At 47.8% G+C, this 24,141-nt stretch overlaps 1 protein-coding gene across 3 annotated transcripts in view; it reads left to right on the top strand.

Annotated features, from left to right (window-relative positions):
* The window catches only part of LOC139052940 (N-acetylated-alpha-linked acidic dipeptidase 2-like), an 85,481-nt gene that overhangs the window by 18,097 nt on the left and 43,243 nt on the right, over positions 1 to 24,141 (top strand). The window contains exon 1 of one of the 3 annotated variants that reach the window (XM_070530086.1): positions 6,232 to 6,745. The exons of the other annotated variants lie outside the window; for them this stretch is intronic. Coding sequence (XP_070386187.1) covers positions 6,708 to 6,745 — 38 coding nt within the window. The 5' untranslated portion in view covers positions 6,232 to 6,707. Of the gene's footprint in view, positions 1 to 6,231; positions 6,746 to 24,141 lie in introns of those variants that run through there. 3 annotated transcript variants of the gene reach the window in all.

Genomic DNA, 24,141 nt, shown 5'->3' with positions numbered 1-24,141 from the left:
TGTTTCTCTCAAATACTACGCCTCACCCAGCCTCCGTGAGCTACTTAGGTTTTACGGTATCATCATCATGATGATCATCCTATTTCGGATTCTGCTACATGTTTCTCTCAAATACTATGCCTCATTTTATAACGAGGTGAAAACACGAAATGAAATATGAGAGACGCGAGCCGCGAACGGCAGGGACCAATGATGGCTGGGTCTTCAGTGACGTGCGTGCGGGAAACTGGTGTCATTCGGACCCGCCCAACCGCTCGTTTCGTACTCGTAACTGGTCTCAGCCGGACCGCTCGTTTCGTACTATCGTTTGCTCGCGTCAGCTCTTGTTTAGTTTGCTTGGTTTAGTCTCAATCGCGATTGTTTCGATTTTCATAGTTTGCTATTGTTTCGTAATCTGATCGTATGCGCGACGCGAATTGTGTAGTACTTTCCGGAAGCCACGCGGCACCAGCGATTACGCTGGATGCCTTCGACGAGTCACGTATAAAAGCGGACGCGTTTGACCCGCGGAACAGATTTATGACGATCGCCAATTCTGCTGCATGTTTCTCTCAAATACTATGCCTCAAATTATAACGAAGTGAAAACACGAAATGAAAATTTCAGCTGCGCTCAAATTTCGCATTAAGCAGTATCGTAATCTTCGGCGATTTTTGATGTCCACTGCAAGGTGAAGCCTGCTCCCTGCGATCTTCAATTAACGCTGTCTTGCGCTAGCCGATTTCAAGTTGCGTCTGCAAATTTCCTAATTTCATCGCTCTCGACGGCGCTTCCTTTCCCTTGGCTATGTAACTCTAATGGTCCACCAGTCATCTACTCTACGCATTTTATGGCCTGCCAAACTTCATTTTTTTTTCTTAATGTTAACTTGAATAAAGGCTATCCCTGTTTGCTCTCTGATCCACACCACTTTCTCCCTGTCTATTAACGGTATACGCCTAACCAGGCACGTACCCAGGATTTTTTTTCGGGGGGGGCCCACCACCTTCATCATCATCATCATCATCGTCGTCGTCGTCGTCGTCGTCGTCATCATCATCATCATCATCATCATCAGCCTGTTTTTAGTCCACTGCAGAACGAAGGCCTCTCCCTGCGATCTCCAATTACCCCTGTCCTGCGCCAACCGATTCCAACTAGCGCCCGCGAATTTCCTAATTTCATCGCTCCACCTAGTCTTTTGTCATCCTCGATTGCGTTTTCCTTCTCTTGGTACCCATTCTGCAACCCTAATTGTCCAACGGTTACCTAATCAGCGCATTACATGACCTGCCCAGCTCCATTTTTTCCTCTTGATGTCAATTAGAATATCGTCTATACCCGTTTGCTCTCTGATCCAAACAACTGTCTTTCTGTATCTTAATGTTATGCCTAGCAATCTTCGTTCCATCGCTCTTTGCGTGGTCCTTGCTCTCAAACATCTTTGTCAGTCTCCGAATCTCTGCCCCATATGTCAGCATTGGCAAAATGCACTGATTGCACATCTTACTTTTCAATGATAATGGCAAGCTTCCAGTCAGGAGCTGGTAATGTCTGCCGTATGCGATCCAACCCATTTTTATTCTTCTGTGAATTTCCTTCTCATAATCAGGGTTCCCTGTGATTAATTCACCTAGGTAAGCGTGCTCCCTCACAGTCTCTAGAGGCCCACTGGTGATCCTGATCTCTTGTTCTTTTGCCCGGCTATTTATCATTATCTTTATCTTCTGCATATTAATATTCAACCCCACTCTTACACTCTCTCTGTTAAGGTCTCCAATGATTTGCTGTAACTTGACTGCATTGTTGCTGAATAGAACAATGTCATCGGCAAACCGAAGGTTGCTGAGATATTCGTCGCCGATCTTTACTCGTAAGCCTTCCCAGCTTAATAGCTTGAATTCTTCTAAGCAAGCAGTGAATAGCTTTGGAGAAATTGTGTCTCCCTGTCTCACCCCTTTCTCTATAGGTATCTCCCTGCTTTTCTTGTGTAGAATTAAGGTAGCTGTAGAACCTCTGTAGATATTCTTACGCGAAAGACGAGTCAGTAAGACGAGAAACTATTTATAGGTTATATTTACAACAACGCTTGCAGCGCTGACCGGTTACATCCACAGCTCGAGCCCAGTTCGTTCTTACTCCTCTTTTCTGGAGTGATGGCACCCACGTGCCTCGTTCAAACAAATACCACACGCATGTAGCAGTATTACTCCGCCAGTTAATCACAGAAGCAAAGAAAATCATCGTCATGCGGCCTTATCAATATGGCGTCGTGCTTGGTAGCTCCAGATCGTCCGCTGTTCTTGAACAGTTTTTCCATCGGCGGAACCAATGAGGTATGCAACAGACATGGACAAAGTGTACGGAATCTGAGTATATTTCACTCTTCAAAAGTCTGCGGTACAGTTCTTTTCACTGCTGAGCCGGTTTACTCATGAAACTTCACTGCCAACTGAAGTGAAGCTTGACAATAAATAGTTGCAGCGATGCAAGCATTTCAGTTCAATAAAGAATTAGGCTTTCGTCATTCCACTGTAATAGGCGAGGGAAAACGTCTAATATTAAGCGCTAATAATTTTACTTTTTTGTGGTTACCGCCTTATTTGGGTAACAGGAAAAGTTTGAAGTACGGATTATTTGCAGCCTCGTGGAGGAACAGTGGCTGGTGGTAATGAGGGCGTAGGCGAGGCTTCACTGTAGACTTAAGTTGTCTCCGACTATAGTAGCATTTTTTGTATTAGCTCTGGAAGAATTACAGCGAAATATATATTTGCGGAACAATCACAGTTCTTTTGGATTCCTCGTTTACTGCTCCAAGTGCGAAAACGACTCGTGTTGTTATTTGGGAAGTTGCGTACCGCTGTGTGGCCGCCAGTCCCATACAACCGCGTAGAGCGCAGGATACTGCGATTGTAGACGTACTGCGCCCACCGCGAAAGGTTAGAAAAACACCCACATAAGCACAATAGAGAAGTGGCTACGTGAGGCGGTTCGACCGATAACTGTAGAAGCGTCATTCAAAACACGTAATTGTTCTCCGCTTCCGACGGCGTTTTCACTAATTCCTATTTAAATAAATAGATGTTGATCCATAAATATTTTATGAAGCAACGGTTATATTTGTTAGATTTGTTGTTAAATTCGCTTTTCCTTCTAGTTTGGTTGTTGCCTTGGCTCTCTCCCTTAGTAGATCGCTTGATTTCTCAACTCCTTGCGATTTCTGTTTCCAGTTGCCAATTTTGCACGAAAAGTGCTATACAATTAGGGAAAAACCAAACGAGGTAACGGGCGACAGTCATCTTGATTATCGGTTTGAGGGTTATTGCAGGTTTTCGTGATGGATGCTGTTTCACATTATTTTATTTCCCAACTTATCTAACCCATATCACGTGTATATGATTCCGGGCATCTGCCAGCGTCGCGACGAGCTGTCATTCAAGGAAATAATGAAGCAAAAGGAAAAGTTAAACGCAATTGGAGTTTTCTCCGCCCGCAACTCGTTCCACGAGAGTACAGACCAGCTGACTAACAGCCGCATCCCTTTCCTGGTCCCAGGATGAGCCTAAACAAAGAAGGTTGAACTAACAAAAGCAACAGCTATGTGCGTGACAGTTGAATGGATGGTGACAAATGAACGCATCTCGAGTTAATCTCGCGGGCGCCGAATCTATGAGAAAACTGGCCTTCACATCCCAAGAAATGCTGATAACTACCTCCATCCAAAAGGAGTGAAAAAGGCAGCATAATGCTGACCGGTGAATAGCTGCCAAGTCTCAACATCGATCTGGCAGCGCTTTAGGAATGTGTGAGGAGTGGTGGCGTGGGTGGGGAGGGGGGGGGGGGGGCAGGTATGCCATCTGATTTCGGGGGGGGCCCGGGCCCCCCCGCCCCCCCCCCCCCGGGGTACGTGCCTGCGCCTAACATATTTTGTTCCATCGCTCGTTGCGCGGTACTCAATTTGTTCTCGAGCTTCTTTGTTAAACTCCAAGTTTGTGCCTCGTATGTTAGCACCGGTTTTACGATATACATGTCAATGTAACAGTTTGTCTATCTCCAGTTTACCTTATAAAATCACCTCTGTGTGTGATAAAACTTTCATCATATCTTCCCTGCTTTGTTTTTCAGCAAGACTGCAATCCTTTATGGTTATCTTCTTCGCTGACTATAGTTAACGTTTTTTCTAGCCTTGAAACCTATCGCTTCGGGAAAGCGGGCGTTCCCTACGGTCCTGACTGGCTCAGTATATTGGCATTCTGTTACAGGGTGCCGAGTCGTTTTCAGAATTTTACACGAGCAGACACAGGCTTCATCCTGTTGGGAGTATGCGTTCCATTGTGTGTTTGCACTCAGACAGACAGCCCGAATCGTAACAAAGCAAGGCACTACCGTATTGTGTTACACAGTTTTGTTCCCCGGATTTGTGCCACAGTTTTGTTCCCCGGAGATGGGGGGGTGTCATATACGTCTGAAGACACCCCTCTTTCCGTCGGCTACACCGGGGGGGGGGGGGGGGTGACAGAAGACCTATGGGCCCCGGGTGCCAGACTACCTAGCTACGCCACTGCGTACGGGTACCTCCAATTTTCCTGCACTTGGTTGCCATTTTTTTTTTACTTCATCCTCAATTCCGTGTCTACGCTTCCAAGACAAAGAGTCTGCTGCACTCTTTCTGCCTATTTCTTATATTTTATGTTCCTGAGTCACTACGCAACAATAATTTTGCTCTGCACTTCTCGTGCTTCAAAAGAACCCCCCATCCAGGACTTGCTGCCCTGCCCAAGTTGTGGTTTTACGACAGATCACCCTTGCGTTCTGTTATATCATCGACAAGTACTTCAATGTTAAGCACAGCACGGCGTCTGTAAATGATAACGTTGGCATTATTACTACTTTCGGTATTCCTTCTGCCACCTCATATTGTAGCGCAGAAGTTGTCTATGTTTCATTATAGCGGCGTTTCGCGGATTAATATAAGTTTCTTTTTGTGTACCGTAGATCTTTCTTATGGGTAGGACTTCCTCTTCGAATGTACGAGTTCACTACTGGTTTTCTCGTCAAAGGCCGCAATAGTGTAATTCGTCGCGTTAAAGTAACTACTTTCTCATAGCAGCCACTGACAAAGCTTAACGTGACACATAAGTGACAGTCACACTCGTTAGTGACCGTTAGTGCACCGCGGTTATGGTGCGTATATAGAGCTCACAGTGACCTCGGGAGACGCTCACTTCTGCGGCTGGAGGTGGCTGATTACTTCTGCGAAGCTTTGTTGCTTTGTCGGTGGCAAGAGAAGTATAGAGCGATGCATGCGCGGATCAAGGGGGATGTTTTTTGATGGTGTAAAACATTCTATTGGCACATGCACACTTCCGTGCCTCCTTACCTAGCGGAATAGCATAGCGTATGGTAGACACACTTAGTCGCTACCTAACTGTCGCATCTCGCTTCATCACTTCCTCATTTATTAGATGTAGAGGTCACGCTACCGCGTGCTTTGAATCCCGCAACACCGATCGAAAAATTTGGAGGACGCTTAAGCTTCACCTTTATGAGTGGAACGCGATAGCATTCAAAGATCCTCGACTGCTTCTCACGCTTCCCGGCAACTGGAGCGCATGTAACCGTAATGTTTACCTGGAAGCGCTTGCCGCGAACACTATGCACGAAGGCGAGCTTTGTGGTGGAACCACGGCCTCTTGAGTGGGCCGCGATACGGTAGTGTTCCTGTATATGATTTACTGTATATGCTACCTCTGGTAGCATATACAGTAACTCTACGATACGGCGGAGGCGAGCGCCAGCTGGAGTTAATACAAATAACCGGTCGCGTCGCTCCGTGGCCCCCAAGTCACCCATCGCGCCGGCACGCGCAAAATGGCGGACGCTGGGGCCGGTCTGTGAACGCAGCGGCTGGTACGTGTGTGTGTTTTCGAGTAACAGAATTGTTTTCTCGTATAGTCAAATTACAATCTGAGAGGTATATTATGCCTGTTGGTTGTGTGCGAGTCATAGTTTACACTTTTCTAGGTATTTTAGCCTGATGAATTCAATTAAGTCACTTGCTTGCATCACATGGAAGGCCTGGGTAGGTGGTTCGAAAATTCTTTTGCCGATTCGACGTCCGACGCGGGGCGCCGGATTTCGCGCTCAACAGTGTCAAAACACAGCCAAGTTCGTGCCTACGTGGTTAGATGGCGCTACCGATTCAGTCGGCTACACTCCGCTTCGTGTCCCTCGGATAACTATATCGTTCTTCAACCATCACGCCACAACAGCTGGCTCACTCCTGGGCACGCAACGGAGACAACACATCCCGGCGCGCTGCAGCGAGCCGTCCTCAGACCCAGGGCCAGGCAGCTGGCTAGCACGCACGCAAGCTGAAACACCGCCTCGCCGGGCGCGTCACTCGCGTCTGCCCTGCTCTCCGCACGCAGCCAAGCCGATACCGCGTCTCGTCGTCGGAAGCGCTGAGAAGGAAAAAACAAAGCCCGCGCCGCTTTTACGAGGTCGCCCAAGCGAGCGCCGGCGAGACGGGTCAAACCGCACCGCGGCTACGCCGTCGGCTTCATGCGCGTCTCTGCTCCCGTCCGTTCGTTTCACTTGCGCTGCTGACGTCATCTCGAGGACGCCGCGGCTGCTGATGGTCACGTGACTGACCCCGCCCCCGCCGGCGTGCACGTGCTTCGTGCGACCTCGGCAACCTCGTGCGGCGCGCTCTGCGGTAGCGCCGCATGGACGAGCGTCGCTTGCATTACAGGGGAAGACCTCGGTGAGTTAGCTGCGTTCCTTTCCGTGCTTCGGTGTGCATGCATGTATGCGTGCGTGTTCAGTTCAGTGCGCCATTGCGGCCTCGCTGGACTCGCATGCAGCAGAGGAAAGTACTTTGCCCGCGCGTGCGGCGCGTACAAAATGCAGCGGCTGCACCGAACTATCGCGCAGTTTCGTTCGCGTCCTCGCATTGTGTTTCGTGCCCGATGGCGTCTGCTGCGACGCTGGCGCCAGTGCTGACAGCATTTGCACTTTGAGCGACGCTTTAAGTGCACTGCTATTACAAGCAACGTAATATCATGGTGCTTCTATGATTGGAGGACCCTGGTAATGCTCCCAAAACGATGATGCTGATTTAAACCGCGGTGTTCATTAACGCTTTCCGAAGCAGCGTGGAAACAGCTTCTAAAGTGGGACGCACAGGACGGATAAGATACTTGCTTTACTAAAGCGCTTATTCGAGATTGAGTTGCCATCACAATCGAGTCGCTCTATGGATAAATAATTGGAAGAATCCTTCGCAAGTTACAAACTTTGATGTATATACCATTTACCTTTCTCTCTGAAGTGAGCATGGGAGAGCACCATTGGAGGGGGCAGAATACAAGAATGCTCGTGTACTGTGACTTTGGTAGGAGATGAATAAAGTGAAATGAAGAAACGCGGAAGGGTACGGGGGTGGCGGAGCGTGAAGGTTTTATGGGAAAAAAAATATATATTTTTGGGTGGACGTTAAGCACGTGGCTAAATAATTCAGAGCAGCCCACTATAGGCGTACCTTAAATTCTGTATTTAATACTAACAATAAAACATCAGTAATTATTCATAATTTCCATGTCCGCATCACCCCATTACGTAGTTTTCATCGCCAGGCCGTCGTCGCTCAATTGCACTAAGTACTGCTTTTTTTTTTACCTTTTCTAAAATAATACCAATAATACCGGATCTGCGAGCTCTTGCCAAACTGCAATATTGCGCCCTCTAACGAAACCAACGCCTGATGTCGAGACATGGCTTTGCGCATGCGCGTTCTTTCGTGCTCGTACGACTGCCAGAACTCTCTAAAATTGTCTGCCCCATTGCTCACTTTTGAGGGTGTAAATTATTTTTTTTTTTCAGTGTGCGTAATACCAGTTGCCTGCTTCGTGAGGCGTCGCTACAGAATGCAGTTCGGCACGTGCCTTCATGCAGTTCCCGCAAAATGTTTTGTCTCCGCACGTTCTCTGCAAGCTGTCGGTAAAGGCTGCTTGGTTCGTAATTTTAACGAAATCACCACTCCCCCTTTTGGCGAAGCAAAACTAGGGAAATAAATTAGAGGCAAGTAGAACCTTAATCATGTGCCGCACTACGAAAGTTTATTTGGCACGTGCTTTGTTTAGCTTTGTGTTGACGGATTCAGAATGAAAATTGGGACATGCCTACTTGCATGAAAGATTATTATTAGTAGAATGAGAAATCGCCTTTGCCAGGCAATACAATTCTGTCAAGTCAGCGCGATTACTTGGAGCCGGACAGTTCTTGCACGATCAATCGCGGTAGCATTGCTAGTTACTCGGGGGTTAATTATTTCTAATTATCCCCATAAGGGCAATAGCTGCAAATGTGCAAGTGAATTGGACAGGCGGAGAAGGCACGTTCATTTTAGCAGAAATTCTGTGATTAGCGACAAAATCTGTAGCGAAGTGCATTGATGTTCTAGCCGGCACTTAATCGGGCTTTCATTATTCTGGAGTGCTGATGACATTATAGGTGACATACTGGTACACCGTTAATGCAACCGATATACCTATAGCTCCTATACTGATGCTGTAACCTGACGTATTTAGTCCGTCGCACCGTCACAGAATAAAACCCCGCTATCTGTGGTTCTGTGCTTTTCATGATCGCTCACACCAGTCGAGGTTCTAATCGCCGAACACTCGAGCACGGCCTCCTGCCGGCTTATTTACGAAGCTGTAAGAAGATATCAGCGCGTCGGCACTCCCTCGAGTATAGCTGACGGGCAGGAGTGCACAGTAGCGCAACAAGAAAGAAACGTTTACAAGCTGCGGACTGTAACCGCTGTAGCGCTGTTTGTCTGAGACGTGCGTCAAGCCCACAGCCGCGTCAAGCCCACAGCCTCAAAGTGAACTTTCGTCTGCTGTAAGTATGTCCATCGTGTAGCAGACGTCTCGTCCTTTTGAGCCAGTGCACTTCAAGGTGTCACTCACGGGCCGTCGGACGAAAAGGTTTAGTGACACTTGCCATGCGCACAAGTGTGCAGCCTCGATAGCACTGCTTCAAGAATAACTAAGAGAAAACTCAATGCACAGTCGGCACTAACCTTTTAATACCATTTCTCCTTGATTTCAAAAGTTATGAGCATACCCGCGACAACAGTGAAGCCCAAACAAGCTTGAAACGTTCATTTTCGACCCGACCCGAGCCGGGTTGTCGTATTTTACGAACTGTATACTGTATTTCACGAACTGTAGCCGCGGGGACTTAATACAGCGCATCCACTTGATTTCTTAAGAAGACACGATATAGTTAATAAATTCTAGGGTTGCACGTGCCAAAACTATACAGGCTATTCAAAGTTAGACTTTCCGTTTTTAAAAATGCGAAGAGTACACAGAAGCCATTTTTCTACCTAGGTTATGCAGCCAAACGGTCGCAGACTGGGAGGATAATTGTCGTCGTAATGTTTCTTTGAGCAATTGCTAGTAGAGTGGATGGCAAGACGCGGTGCCGCTTAAGACTTCTTATGCACTCAGGTGCAGCGATACTGCTCTGCTTCGTTTTATAATAATGGAAGCTTTTTCTGCAGCTTGATTGAAATTAATGCCATTTCGTAAAATAACGTTGACAGTGTCACCTGCTATACAACACATTATTAACCACTAAAGTTTCCAGGGACCCGCCGTGGTTGCTCAGTGGCTATGGTGTTGGGCTGCTGAGCACGAGGTCGCGGGATCGAATCCCGGCCACGGCGGCCGCATTTCGATGGGGGCGAAATGCGAAAACACCCGTGTGCTTAGATTTAGGTGCACGTTAAAGAACCCCAGGTGGTCAAAATTTCCGGAGTCCTCCACTACGGCGTGCCTCATAATCAGAAAGTGGTTTTGGCACGTAAAACCCCAAATATTATTATTATTATTATTATTATTATTAAAGTTTCCAGGGCGCCTTTCTCATGCGTAAAGAGAATTTACGACCCTGTATTGTCAACGCTTAGGAAACGCGGGTTAATGGCCCGTATTCTCTGTCACCTTTTTAAAATTCGAACGCATCTGCCAGTCCTCATGACAAAGCAAGAAATTGTGTCAATGTAGTCAGATTCATATTTATTTTAATTACACAGCTCCGATTCCGGCATTACTTCGGAAGAAGTGGGAATAAAAGAACAACAAAATAAAAGCACAATTACAGTGTAAATTCATGGCCTACATACAAACATCTTAGAAATTTGCTTCAAATATATCATTGCTTACACAATATTAGTTTCGAGTAATATCAAAGCTTACTCAACTTAGAATTATGACAATTGCCAAGAAACCAACGGTTTCAAAATGTTCCAAATGCTTGTCTTCCGCCTCAACACACAACATGAACCACTCTCGCGTCGAGTCGACAACTCTGCGCAGCATTTCCGGGTCGATGCTTCTACAGGTGGTAACTATTCTCATCATTATGTCATTGACATCGGTGGGCTCAAGTGCGTAAACGCGATTTTTCACGTAGCCCCACAAAAAGAAGTCCAGTGGAGAGAGATCAGGGGGATTCTCGGCGGCCAAAACATCTCTCCTTCGCGTCCAGTCCACTGCCGTGGAAAGTTACACATTAGCCAGTTCTTCGCAGGGGAGGAGAAATGTGGTGGGGCCCCGTGGGAACCAAACTTGCCGCAGTTCGTTGAGGGGTGACTCCAGGCAAATTAATTGACGATACCAGCAAGAATTCCATGCGCATAATATTTACATCGAGGTTCCCTTCCAGAAAGTGAGGGCCAATGATTCTGTCCCGAAGTATGTCACACCGTACATTTAGATCCCAGCGAATTTGGTGGTTGTGTTGCCGCAGCCAGTTACGATTTCCTTGCGACCGGTCAGTAGTGAGCATTATGAATGTTCACCGTGCCGTTTCTTTAAAATCGAACCTCATCAGTCCAAACCGCTCTTTGTATGAAATCCTTATCTTGGTAATTTTTTATTAGGCCCCAATTACAAAAGTCTGCCCGTTTTTCAGTCTGCCTCACTTAGGTCCTGATGAAGACTCACATGGTATGGATTAAATTCGTGCATTTTTAGAACGTTGTGCTCTGTTCCCACGCTTTTCCCGCATCGTTCAGTAACCTCTCTGATGCTTGCTTGGCATTGCATGCACGCAGTTAAGGACGTCAATGTCAAAGTCCTCATCAGTGATGCTCTTCTTGGGCTGGCCTTTATGGTGAACTGAGCCAGTTGTGTGAAAACGTCTGAAACTGCTAACAAATGTTACTTTGGTTGGAACTCGCCGATGCGGATGGTGAGACGCGTACAGACTCACTGCTAATGAGGCATTGCCGTTTATCTCCGCCATTGATAGCAATACATCAGTTTTTTTATCTGCCGTATAGTAGCACCTCGACCCAGACGAAGCCGCCATTCTTTAACGCAGAAGTTCCCAACGCAGGGCTTGCTTGTTCCAACGGCCCAGCTTAATAGAGGCAATTAGTGGCAAAGGCACATAATGGAAGCTCAGGGGTTCACTCGATGCTCTTGCAAGGCGATGCCTGATCTGTTCAGCACTTTCGCAAAGCCGCGAAGAATAAAAAAAAATCGTGAGGCATACACCAAAGAAGTGCACTACTCACGCCAGTTCACAGTTGTCCTATTTCACAGCAGCTTTTCAGGCGTAGGCAATGCAGGGGTCTCACATCACACACTTCAAACAGGTACAGCGTCCCTGGAACGCCACTAGTAACTCGAGTTACCAGTGGCGTTACCAGTGGCGTTACTCAAGTTACCAGTGCCGGGCAGTTGTCACCTTTGTTTCGTGCTTAGCGCTTGCATGAATTTGAGCCTTCGAAATGAAAAAAAAGAACGCCAAAGCCAGTATCGTATTCCTGCACTTGATTGCTTCGGCAGTACGTGGCTCTGCAAGTCATTGCTTCAAAAAAAAAGACCCGGGCCAAGCTGCCGCACAAAGTCATCCTTCGGTTTCGCTGGCCACGAACGAAAACGGTGGCCAAGAACGAAAAGTAATCACCGCCGCCTGTCACCCCGCATTCTTGTCAGACGGAGCGTCATACGCAGAAGCTGCGTCACACAAGGGAGGGGCCTCATAGCGGCAGCCACCGTCTCGCATGCGTAATTAAACGGCCTGGGCTGAAATTTCAGACGTGCATATCTCGGGACACAGGCGCTTTACTAAAATTGTACAGAGTAGTCACCAAATGACACCGCTTCGGAGTTTTCAATGCAAACATACATGCTAACTGCAGTAAATAAAAAGTTCATTATCGAATTTAATTGAACACTAGCATTACGACGACAATTATCCTCACAGTTTGCGACCGCCTGGCCGCGTAACCTAGGTAGAAAAATTACTTCTGTGTGCTCCTCTTCGCATTTTTTTGTAAACCCGGAAAGTCTCACTTTGAACACGCTGTATATGATGCGAAGGTTGTGGGATCGTTCCCCACCTGCGGCAAGTTGCTTTTTCATCCACTTTCATTTCCATTTATTTATCGTTTCTTTATTTCGTTGATTAAGCACAAGTAATTTCCCCTATGTTGTCGTTGGTGTCCCTGTTTGTTGGCATCTTATGATATGACCAATAAAAATCGGGCCCCTCGGTTAACCCCCCTTTCTTCCTGTATATGATTAGACGCACGTCGTAGTGGGGTACTCCGGATTAATTTTTACCGTCGGGGTTTTTTAACGTGCACGGTACGCGGGCGTTTTTTTTTTTTCTTGCATTTCGCCCCCATCGAAATGCGACCGCGATTTCATCCCGTGCCTTCGCTCTTAGCAGCGCAACGCGAAAGCGACTACACCATCATGGCGGGTCCATATATTTATTCCCAAACACACTGCCACGAAATGCACTGACGCTCCATATATTCCCGTGCCTCAGCGCATCAAACCACGCTTTGTTTGAAAAGTATGTAGAACAACACTGCATTTTTATTACAAATTTCGGGGCGCACATCTCGGAAACTTGTGTCGTCTGAAATCGTTCCAAGTGGATCTGCTTTGCTAGGTCACCGGCTACGATTCATAAATTGCCATATGTCTGGTAAAGTAATTAAATGCGTACTCATCTAGCCGCCGTCCAGTAGCCTAGTCTCTGGGACGTTGCGTCACTGAACCCGAGGGGGCGGGACACAATCGCGGCCACGGCGGCCGTATTTTGACGTGGGCAAAATGCAAAAACGCCCCTGCACCGTTCATTGAATGCACGTTAAAGAACCCCAGGTTGTCAAAATTAACCTGTACGGCGTGCCTCGTAACCATGTATTTCTTACTGGCACGTTAAACCCGAAAAATTAATTTGTTAAGCTTATTCAGTAAGACTGTGTTAAGTTTGAATTGTGCATTTCGATTTTTTTTTTGTACAAGCAATGTCCGCCTCTTCCTGTGATCTAGCTCAAGGACTTCAACTGTGCTATCTACTACTTCTTTCAATCTTTCTGTGGCCTAAAAAAAGCGCCAAGCATGAATTTCATAATAGAAGCTGCGAGTCGACAAGCACAGTTACCACTTGACGATGGGCTGGTGTGGTTTTGGGCTATCGTGAAGGTCTTACAGCGGCGTATAAAGCGAAGTACAGTATAAACAAGAAGGCAAAATACAACTGCTACACTGAGACACAGCGCACGCGTGTGCCGCCTCCATGTCTAACGTGTGCTGCGCTGAATTGCCGCGATGCAGCCAGCCAGTCGTCGCAGTGGCTGGCTGCATCCGCGACACAAGCCGGTTTTGTCCGATCGCCGTTTTCAGCGGCGACCGAAATAGAACCGGAGGAGGAAAATGATGGAATGAACAAAAATCGTAAGACACGGTCAGGCCTATGTGCGTCGGTCCTGTTTGCACGAGCTACGGTGAATTAATGGAGTGTCGCCAAACTGCGAACCAGAGCAGGCCGGTTTTAAATGTTCTCGATGGGAAACTTAAAAAAATGAAACAAATGACTGTATTTGCGGTGTCCTAAACCATGCATGCCATGCCCTTCAATAAAAAACTTCACCGACGATTACGATACTAATGCGAATTTTGGGCGCAGCAGTTTAGGTGTGTTGACTTCGTGATATATAATGGCAGAGAATTTGATTCTGAAGGACAAGGTACTCTCGGAGACGGTGCTCAGCCTTTGCTCCGGTAACTCGTTTAGCAGCAGCGGGAAGCGAAGCATTTCCACCGATTGCGTCGCTCATTGTTGAGAAAGCGTGAACGCGGGGAACAGGTGGCTCGCGCTCGGCGCATTTTCTAGCAGCGGTGGCGCCGCCGCAGTTGAAGTAGCGCATGCGCAGTGGGTCCGAAGCCAACGCGCTGGCAGCATGCCTGTTCGTGTCAGCACTCCGCTTTCATAGTCACCCTTTTCGCCACACCATCCTCCGCTTTCCGCCTCCTGGTTGCGCTGCCCTCATCACTGCTTTCTTCCTCGCGTCTCTCATCCCCCTCCCCCTCCGCTGCGGTCCGCGTTCGCTTTCATCTTTCGCTGTGTTCGTTCGCTGGAATACGCCGACGCTCGCTGCTGGAACGGGCGCCGAAGAGCTGCGCTCTAAAACACAATTGGGCGCGAGCTCCGCCATTGGAAAAGCTGGCGCCACCGTCGGCGTGACGTGGCATGAGGGATCGCGTGGACACAGCGGCCGCGTCGGCTGCTTCGGAAGCGCCGAAGCGAGCTGAAAACGAAAGTCCCACCTGCGCTGCGATTCTGGTTAAGTGGTGAGGCTTTCCCGCCTTGGGTGTCTGCTTGACAACATTTGAAAGTAGTATAATAGGTAGTGGCTCACTTTGGAGGCGTGCAGCATGGTAGGCTACCACTCGGTGCCGCAGTGCCGGACGTACGCAACGGAGCCGGTTGTCAGCCTTATTCACACGTAGCCGAAGGACAAGAAGCTGAGTGGAGCTTGGCTCGCGAAACAGAAGAACCGACAGAGAGCCATTGGCTACAACTCGGTATATGCAGCAAGCACAGACGCGGGGAAGGTTTCTGCTACGTCGCCGGGACTGGCATGTTCGGAGAGTAGCAGAAAATGCGCACTGAGACGCTCGCCCGCGCTCGGCTGCGCGGCTAATGCCCTGAGGGTTTGGTCTATGAATTCGTTGATAATAGATGTTGGGAAGTTCACTGGAATGGTGAGGGAGCAGTAAGAAGGACATTAAAAGAAGGCATGGCATATGGTCATGTTTGTGTTATGAATTAATGCACTGGATTACGAAAAAGAAGCAGCTACCGGAAGTGAACCTCCAATCTGCGGTAGCTGCGATGAGAGGCTTACCGTCCTCCACGTGCTCCTGGAGTGTCGGGAAGCCGAAATGGAGGGAAAGAAACATTTTCCGCTTGCTTACCAACATTACATCCCTCTACATCCGGCTATCCCGGCCACGGCGGCCGCATTTCGATGGGGGCGAAATGCGAAAACACCCGTGTGCTTAGATTTAGGTGCACGTTAAAGAACCCCAGGTGGTCAAAATTTCCGGAGTCCTCCACTACGGCGTGCCTCATAATCAGAAAGTGGTTTTGGCACGTAAAACCCAAAATATTATTATTATTACATCCGGCTATGTTTCTTGGTAAGAAACCGCTTTTTGACACCAAGGCAGTCCTCAGCTTCTTAAATGATGTCGTACTACACGTTATATGCCCATTAAATTCGTAGAGAATCCTCGCTCCAGAGGATGCCGCTGCGATAACAGTTTTGCATAGCACACGCGTCCAGGCCCTTGTTTTTCAAAGGCTCTAAGGAGGCACTAGTGCTGTAGCATGTCTTATAACCTTATATATTTTTTACTCATCGTATCATACTATTCCAATGCATCTTAATGTTCATAGTACACGTCATAAGTCATCGCCGTAATCTTATTATACAGATTTTGCGCACTTTAGCGCGACCATTTTTAAGGCCCCTCTACAGCCACGTCACACCAACTTCATCGAACTCATGATTACACTGCGAAGTCATTACCGCGGACATGGCGCTCTTTGGCCATACTTACCATGGCTCTTGCGCCATAAAACATCAAACATTCATTTAAAAAGAAGCAGCGAAAACTCGCACGCTGAGAGGACCGATAAACATACAGTGCGACGCAGCTTGAGAATTAATACTGGAACGTTCAAGAATTTAGAAAAGGAAGATTGGATCGTCGTGATGGCCCATTATATTCGCCGCAGACGTCAAATTCTCTGTAATTAAATTATTTTTAGCAGTTCTGATAGCGCCCACGCAACAATGGTCGTCTGTGTACTGTCAAATGCTCATGTCCTGCGGCCTAAAGCTCACGGAAGGGTGCGAAAACGCGCACGCAGCGAGAGCAAAACATTGTGCGCCGATATGCATGCAGACACGCAGTCGGTCACTGCGAACACGTGCGATCGCTGCATTGAGGCTTCATTCTGTCATGCTCCATTTGTTTATACAGACAGCCGAGTATAAGAACACATTTCACATAGTTTGCTCTCAGCGTTTGCCTACCTTTCACGCAAGAAGCCTGTTCGGGAGACTCCATCGCGGCGACCGCGCGCGCAATGGCGTTCACTGTAGGTAATCGGTAAACAGATAGCGTCTGTAAACAATTCTGTGCTTTCGGTTTCCCCAAGATTATTATTTCGACAGTAAAAAACTTCCCTCGTTTTGAGAGTACGTACAGAAATGTACAGGAGGGCTGCCGCGTGGTGTTTTTGTTGAACGCCGTAAGCGAAACCTGCGAGGAGCGCGCCGCGTGATCCCTCATACTACGCAAGGGAGGCGCTTCCGACAGATGGCGACTCCGTAAGTCCTCGCCCCCAATAGGTCTCCTTATGTTTTATTTCAGCCCGAATGCGAAGTCTGCGGCACGGGGGATTATTTTTTAAAAAAATTGCCTCTGCAATACCAGCAGCAATACTGCAACGCAATGCTCGATGTGGGTTACTTTAAATCGGTTCAAGTGCCGACCTGGGTACTGGCGTTCTGGCGCAAGGACGTATAGCTGCAATAAAACGCCACGTAAGAAACCCGGTTCAGGTGTCGGCGATATCCACATCTGCGCGTAGCGTGACTGAAAGAAAGGACACGTTGAGAATGCGCCCTGCAACTCCCATTTTAAGGTAAGCTTTTGCTTCAGCGTTGTGCGGTATCCTGCAATGCCGAATCAGCAATACACTGTCGCAGCGAATGTAGTATCGCGGCAAATAAACCAATTAAACACCCTGCCATGGAGGTGGTATTGACCTGTACGAACGCGTGATATTGTATTTCACAAGTAGTCGCAATCTCGCCCTGCCTTGCAGGTTTCAACACGCGCTCTTCTTTAACGCGCACCTAAGTCTAATTACACGAGCGTGTCTGCCTCCATTGAAATGCGGCCGCCGCGGGCGGGCATCGAACCCGTGACCTTGTGGCTAGCAGCAGAACGTGATAAGCACTCAGCCGCCATGCCAAGCACGTTCGTACATTTCACCCGTTCTTTCATTTCGCACCTCGCCTTGGGACGAATCGAAAGCCCTATTCGTGTACAGGGTAGGGAATTGATCGAACGCTCCTAAGCCGGAAGATTGCGTAAGTGTCTGTGCTGGTAGTCGGAAATCGGACTGCTCGTACATCGTGACTTTCGACGCCCACGTGTCGGGAGCGGGGCAGCATTTCTGCAGGCACAACCGAATCAACACGTGATGCATTGCCGCGTGGCTAAAGTACTTGTGCGGCCGTCATCACTAGCAATAAATTTACTCCTGGAGTGTTTACGTGATAAAACAACAATCTAATTATGAGGCACGGCGTAGTAGAGCGCTCAGAGATAATATTGACCACCCGGGGTTCTTTACTATGAACCCAAATGTGCCCCAGCATCGCTGGAAGCCCCACTTGTGCAAATCACGGCTGGCCGAGTGGTAAAAGCGGAGGAAACCGCGATTGCCATGGCCATGCATGCGGAAGCGAATACCGTCATCAGCGACAGCAAGCAGGCCATCGGCAATTTCGTCCGCGGTAGAATTTCGAAACAGGCGTACCATGTCCTCACACGACGCCCCCTAAGCGGCTTGAAAACCCTCGTGTGGACCCCCGCTCACGCGGCTATGCCCGGTGCCCGGCAACGCGTCGGCTCACAGTTTGGCTCGAGATCTCGCACGCCGAGCCTCGTCCAAGGATGCGGACGGCGTGAATGAGGAGGAGAGACATGAGGAACCCTGCGAGACTTATCATGAAATAACCCATAGGTATCGCTTGAGGCGTCGCGCGCTCCCACCACCGCCCAAGCGACTCGATAAAACGCAAGCCGTCGCGTTTCGGCGACTTCAGACAAACACATACCCACACCCAAAGTACATTAACAAAATCACAGGGGGAAAGGAAAGCGACCAATGTAGGCTCTGTTCAGAAACAGTAACACTCACACACATAATGTGGGAATGCACCTCGCTCCCGTTTTCTCATCCCCCCGTCAGCAGCGAGAATGACTGGACAGCCTGGCTCAGTTCCTGTGACGTCGAGCGACAGATTGAACTGGTGGACTGGGCTGAGAAGGCCAAGCAGGCCCAGGGCCTTACTTTAGCCCAATCCCTGAGTCACGTCCCCCTTTACCCTTCCCCTTTTCAATAAAGTTTATCACCACCACCACCACCACCTGCGGCAGTCTGAGTTAACAGAAACACGCCTGCCGTCGTTTGCGCAAGGAGTTCTTGTGACAGATACGGTTCGTAAACATTTCGCCTGTAACGAACCTAGCGAAGGTGATTGCCGAGGTTCGAGTAACGGAAGCGTGCCAGGAGAGTTGGCCAGAAAGGAGTTTATCAAAGCCGCAGGGCACCGGCGAGACGCAACACTGAGCAGGAGTGCCATTTGGATTCAAAAAACACGACGTTAACGTCGAAAAGCGAAGTGTAGAAAGTGATAACCTTGTATCGAGGAATTGCCACTCAAAGTGAAGTCCTACGTAGCCCGCATATTACCGTTGGATCACTCCATGCGTCGCTCGAAGCGAATAAATTGTAGAATTATAAGCTAGAACACATATCCGATCCAGTTAAACACGCTGTTCTCGGCAGCGCTTGATTTTTATTGCTACCGCAAGGACTGAGATGGGAGCGAAAATGAACCACTTTCGGTGAACGTCGTCTTGTCGCTCGGAAGAATGCCGTAGGACAGCTCTCGCGTCATGGCCAGAAGCAGCATCGTTTGGAGACCTCGTTTTGTATCTTGAATTTCGCGGACCCAGCATTCCTGCTCATGCACCTGGCAATCTGCCACTTTTTTACCGCATGGCATTTCATAACCAAATTACAGTGAAGATTTACCATTGAGTGCACCAAGTAATATACGTTAATTTGATTCCATGGATGATTTATCTAAGACTGCTTTACTAGGTTCACTCCGGGAAAATTTTACAGGGGATCAATCGAATGCAATAACTTTAGAAATAATCTCTGTCTCACCAAATGACGTCAGTGAGCTGCTTCTCTATATGTGCAAGACAGCTCCAAGTTCATGTGAGCCAATGGTGGCGCTCAGTTGGGCCGTGTGAGATCGTTCTGTTGACGACACAAGCCTTGTTCACTACAATTCAGCGTAAATGTGTGACGTTATCATGTGGCGTACTCTTCCCCGGCTGTTTCTTGCTATGACGCTTCCGCACCGGATGACAAACCCATCTTTCCACTCGAAATATAAAATACACCTCGGGAAGGGAAAGACCTGTTTCGTGGTGCAAGTTGTTATAGATTTATGAGAAAGCTTTGCCTGGGAGCTAACTGCGATTTCTCCAGTCAACTAGAAATAAAAGGCATAAATGCTCTCATTAGTCAAACGCCCAACCGATTATTTAAAGTTGGCTGCACTAAAGAAAGAAAGCGGAATTTTACCGATTACAGCAAGCAACGTGTTGCATTTGGGGTCTAGAAATGTTCACAAGGACTATTAAATATCTGTAAGTTCAAAATAATTAAGGAAGCCCAAAGCATACGAATCCGTAACTCCCACCACTTTAAACTGCATCTATTATAGAGAACGTAAAGCTGACAAATTACGCTATATGTGTTTACAGCTTATAGGAAATTGTTGCAGTGCTTACAAGCATTTTTCAAATGAAGTCCTATTCGCAAGTGAAGGATTAAACAAAATAAAATTCTGAGGTTTTACTTATGATTATCAGGCACGGATTGTCAGGAGCTCCCATTTAATTTTGACCTACTGGGCTTCTCAATGTGCACCCAATGCACGGGCGTTCTTAAGCGAAATATATGGCTAGGGTTCCGTCTATTGTTCTCCGTGAACAAAAACTATCATCATCAATGCCTCATACCCCGTAAGCATTCATGCTCCCGTAAACAAGCAAAAATGCAATTGCTCATAGCCCAGTAAGGCAGAGGCTACAAGCACTCAGCAAAGTGAAGCGAACAGTGCTTAAATTTTTCTAATCACGCGCACGGCATACAGAACAGCATGTAAAAAACTGTCGTCATCCATGGCTCATACTTCCATGAGCAATGGCTCATACCTCCGTAAGCAAGCGAAAAATGCAATGAGTCATAGTATCATAAGGTTCATGGCTACTTCGTCTCTTTGCGTGCTTTCTGACTTTGCGTGAATTAGCTGCGAGGATACTACCCCTGTTGTCGTTGTCGGCGATTTCAATGTGGATGTGTCGGTACCGAAAAGGGTGTGGTTTGCGCGTTCCGTGTTGCAGACATATCCCTTGCGATGCCACACCGATCGGGCCCACCCGACTACCCGGCGGCGTACGTGCATCGATTTGACATTGTCAAAGAATGTGATAGCAGTTGCGAGTCAAATAATGACCACCCATCAAGACAATAAATGAGTTCGTACCTTTGTTCAAAATTCTGTCACCTCAGACCTCTCAAACCCTGGCAGTCCAGAGGGCTCGCGAGAGGGTCGTCAGGTTTCACCTGATGGTCCCCGAGTGGGCCTAGCCAGGTGACGCTCAGTTTGCTTGCAACTATAGTGGACCAAATAAAGTTGTTTCACTCACTCACTCACTCACTCACTCACTCACTCACTCACTCACTCACTCACTCACTCACTCACTCACTCACTCACTCACTCACTCACTCACTCACTCACTCACTCACTCACTCACTCACTCACCTCCGTGTCGTGTGCTAAACAGCTTCGCTGGTCAACCACTTTCACACAGTGAAATGTCTCATGATATTTTTTTTAAACTTTTGCATTTCGACCCCATCGAAGTGCGGCCCCGCGGCCGGGATTTGATCCCGTGACCTCGGGCTTAGCAGTGCTAGACGAAAGCCACTACGCCAGCACAGCCGGTGCAAACTAATGATGTTTACACGTGTACTTGTTTATCTGTCTTTGGTGACCGATTTTCCGCGGCAAATGAATGTTAAACTTTGTCGGTCGATGCGTGACGCGCCTGCATGTATCGGAAATTTCTCGAGTGTTATCGATGGTTCTATCCGTTGTCTGTTGTTACCGAACCTCGTATAATCAATTTGCCTGCGTGACACGAATAGTGTAGTAGTTTCTGGAAGGCACGCGGGCGCCAGCGATTTATCCTGGAACTTTCGACGAGTCATGTGTAAAACCCGACGCGCTTGGGCTGCAGATCAAATTTTCGACGTTCGCCGACTGTGCTTGCAGCTGTCGTTGTGGTTTCTGGGCACAGGTTCGCCCAACAAAGAGTTAGCTTCGTGATTCACCGTTTTTGCTACTGTGTTTTTCAACGTCACTACAACTTGACAATATATGAATATTGTATAACACGTCAATATTGTTCGCTTTGGAGGTATGAACATCTGCAGTGTACGGAACTATCATTTCTTTGCTAAGGTACAAAGCTGCAAATATTCTTCTCCTTCTGATATTTTGTTTCTGTTTTTCAAAAAAAAGATTCTCAAATGCTGGCTCACCCATAATTGAAAGTAGATGTAAGCATGAAATAGCAACCGGCAAAGCAGGTTGATGGGAGATGATACTAGCCACCGCGCCACTGAACTCTCGGGCCGCTGGCGTTCAGCGTCAAAAGATTAGTGAAGTATAGGGTGGCCTGTATCTGCCGTATGAACGTCGCTGTTGGAAACGACAAAACTTTAGCGTACTAGAAGCTTGATTGATATTGTGAAGAAACATCAGGAAGACATCGGAAGCAATATTTTATGTAACTTGTTTAGGCAGTAACTAGCGCATGTAATGCGGTCCTGTACGAAGGTTTGGGGGCCGGAGGCCGCTTTTTTTTTTAGTTTTGTCACGTTGCCCAGATGACCTCGTTTTGTTCTCGCAACTTGCCCGGATGTTCGCGTTTGAGTACCCGATTAACGGCTCTTAATTTTGATTCAAGGTCACTTGAAGGTCGCTGACAACGGGAGCCGAAAGCATTTCATGCTTAAAATTTGATCAGTAGATTCTAACCTTCGTAAGTGAAGTGAAACAAACCTCAATATTATTGCAGTAGATGCCGCACATGCGTTCTGACGAAAATAAAGTTTTTCCATCCATCCATCCATTCTGCTCCCGTGCATTCAGATAGATCCTCAGCCAAAACTTATTCTCTTAAGAGGCACATTTAGTTGAGCCCGAGCTCAACTCCGGTGCCGCCTATTCAAATGTATGTAAAACGCAGAAATGCTTTTCTGGGATAACCGCTGAGCGGATTTTAATGAAGTTCCTTGCATTTGAGAAAAAAGTTTAATTCTAGTGATTTCTAAAAGCAGAGGATTGATTAAGGCCGGAATGTTTCAAAGTGAATTGTCAAAAATTGGCCAGCTCTAAAAAAATTCACTGTCGGTTACGATACTCCCTAATGCGAAATTTGAGCGCAGATCTTTACGTGTTTTAATTTCGCGATATATTGGCTAGCACGGACAATCTGTCTCGTGCACCATGTTCCTAACTAAGCGAAGTGTGGCGCATCTGCCTGGCTAATCTGGAGATCGTGAGAAGCAGCGCGTCAGCGCGTGAGGGATGCGTAAGCGCGATAGACAAGTGTTGCACCATCGGACGCATTAAGCAAGCAGCCTAGACAACGCGCGCTGCTCTAGCGCCATCTCGTAGCCATCGTCGCCGCACTACGCTTTTTTTCCTCACGCTTTCGCCATGCCCTCCTCCTCCGCTTTCCTCGTCGCGTCTTTCATCCCCCGCTGCATTCCGCGTTCGCTTTCATTATTCGCTGTGCTCGTTCGCGCGGTTACGCCGACGCTCGCCCCAGGAACGGGCGCCGAGGTTCTGCGCTCTAAAATAGAAGCACGAAGTTGAGAAATTTGCAGCTCTGCACTAAGAACGGCTATCACAGTTCTGTAAGCTGCATCCGTTATAGCATCCAAAGCGGAGAAACTTGATAGCTCAATTTATGTCTCACATGAATTTCTTGCATTCTTTACGAGGGCTTTGCAAAAGTCTACGCATGATACATCAATGTTGTCCGCTCTAGATGTACTATTGATGCAACTTACAGAATTGTGATGTCGTATTTGAGCGCAGCTGTTAAGCGCCCGTTCCTTTGTTGAGCGTCGGCGTGCCTCGGCATCCATCAGCGTCTCTAGCAACTGAGCGAACGAGGACAGCGAAGTATTAAATAGTGAGCGTGTTGTGCAGCGGTGGATGAAATACGGCGATAGCGAAGAGGGCTTGAGGAGGAAAGCGGAGGAGGAGGATGCAGTGGAGCCATGAGGCGGAAAACGGAGGGGGAGGGTATTGCGCAATCGGGAAAAGAAAAGCGTAGAGCTGCGCAACACGGCCTCTGTGGCGACGGTGGCTGCGAGATGGCACGAGAGCAGCGCGCGTCAGACATATGGAAACAAAGCGTTGCATGAGCGGAGGTCTATCTGCGGCTGCTGCTCTGAATCGCGCCCATGAATGACCCACCCTCTGCCTCTCGCTTTCACCCGGAAGATTAGCGAGGCAGTCGTGCCTCATTTCGCTTCGTTTGCAGCGTTGCCGAACGAGACAGATTGTCCGCGCCAGGCAATGTATCGCGAAATGAATCATTTGGCATTGTGGTTGGCAACGACATTACGACTTTGTGTGTCTGCTGAAGTACCCATAAGCCGCGCTCAAATTTCGCATTACGGAGTATCGTAATCATCGGTCAGTTTTTTTTTAGTTGTCGAGTTACAGAGTTGTAAACTTAATAGTTTTGCTAGCTGAAAATTTGCGATTTCTTTAATTGTTAAATCATTGATGGCTTAAATCGAAATTTCACTACACACAGTCACTAGATTTAACTTTTTTTAATGCAACAAACCTCATCAAAT

The sequence above is a fragment of the Dermacentor albipictus genome, unplaced genomic scaffold, assembly GCF_038994185.2.
Source record: "Dermacentor albipictus isolate Rhodes 1998 colony unplaced genomic scaffold, USDA_Dalb.pri_finalv2 scaffold_44, whole genome shotgun sequence".
NCBI lineage: Eukaryota > Metazoa > Arthropoda > Arachnida > Ixodida > Ixodidae > Dermacentor > Dermacentor albipictus.
This window is presented reverse-complemented; position numbering and strand designations above follow the sequence as displayed.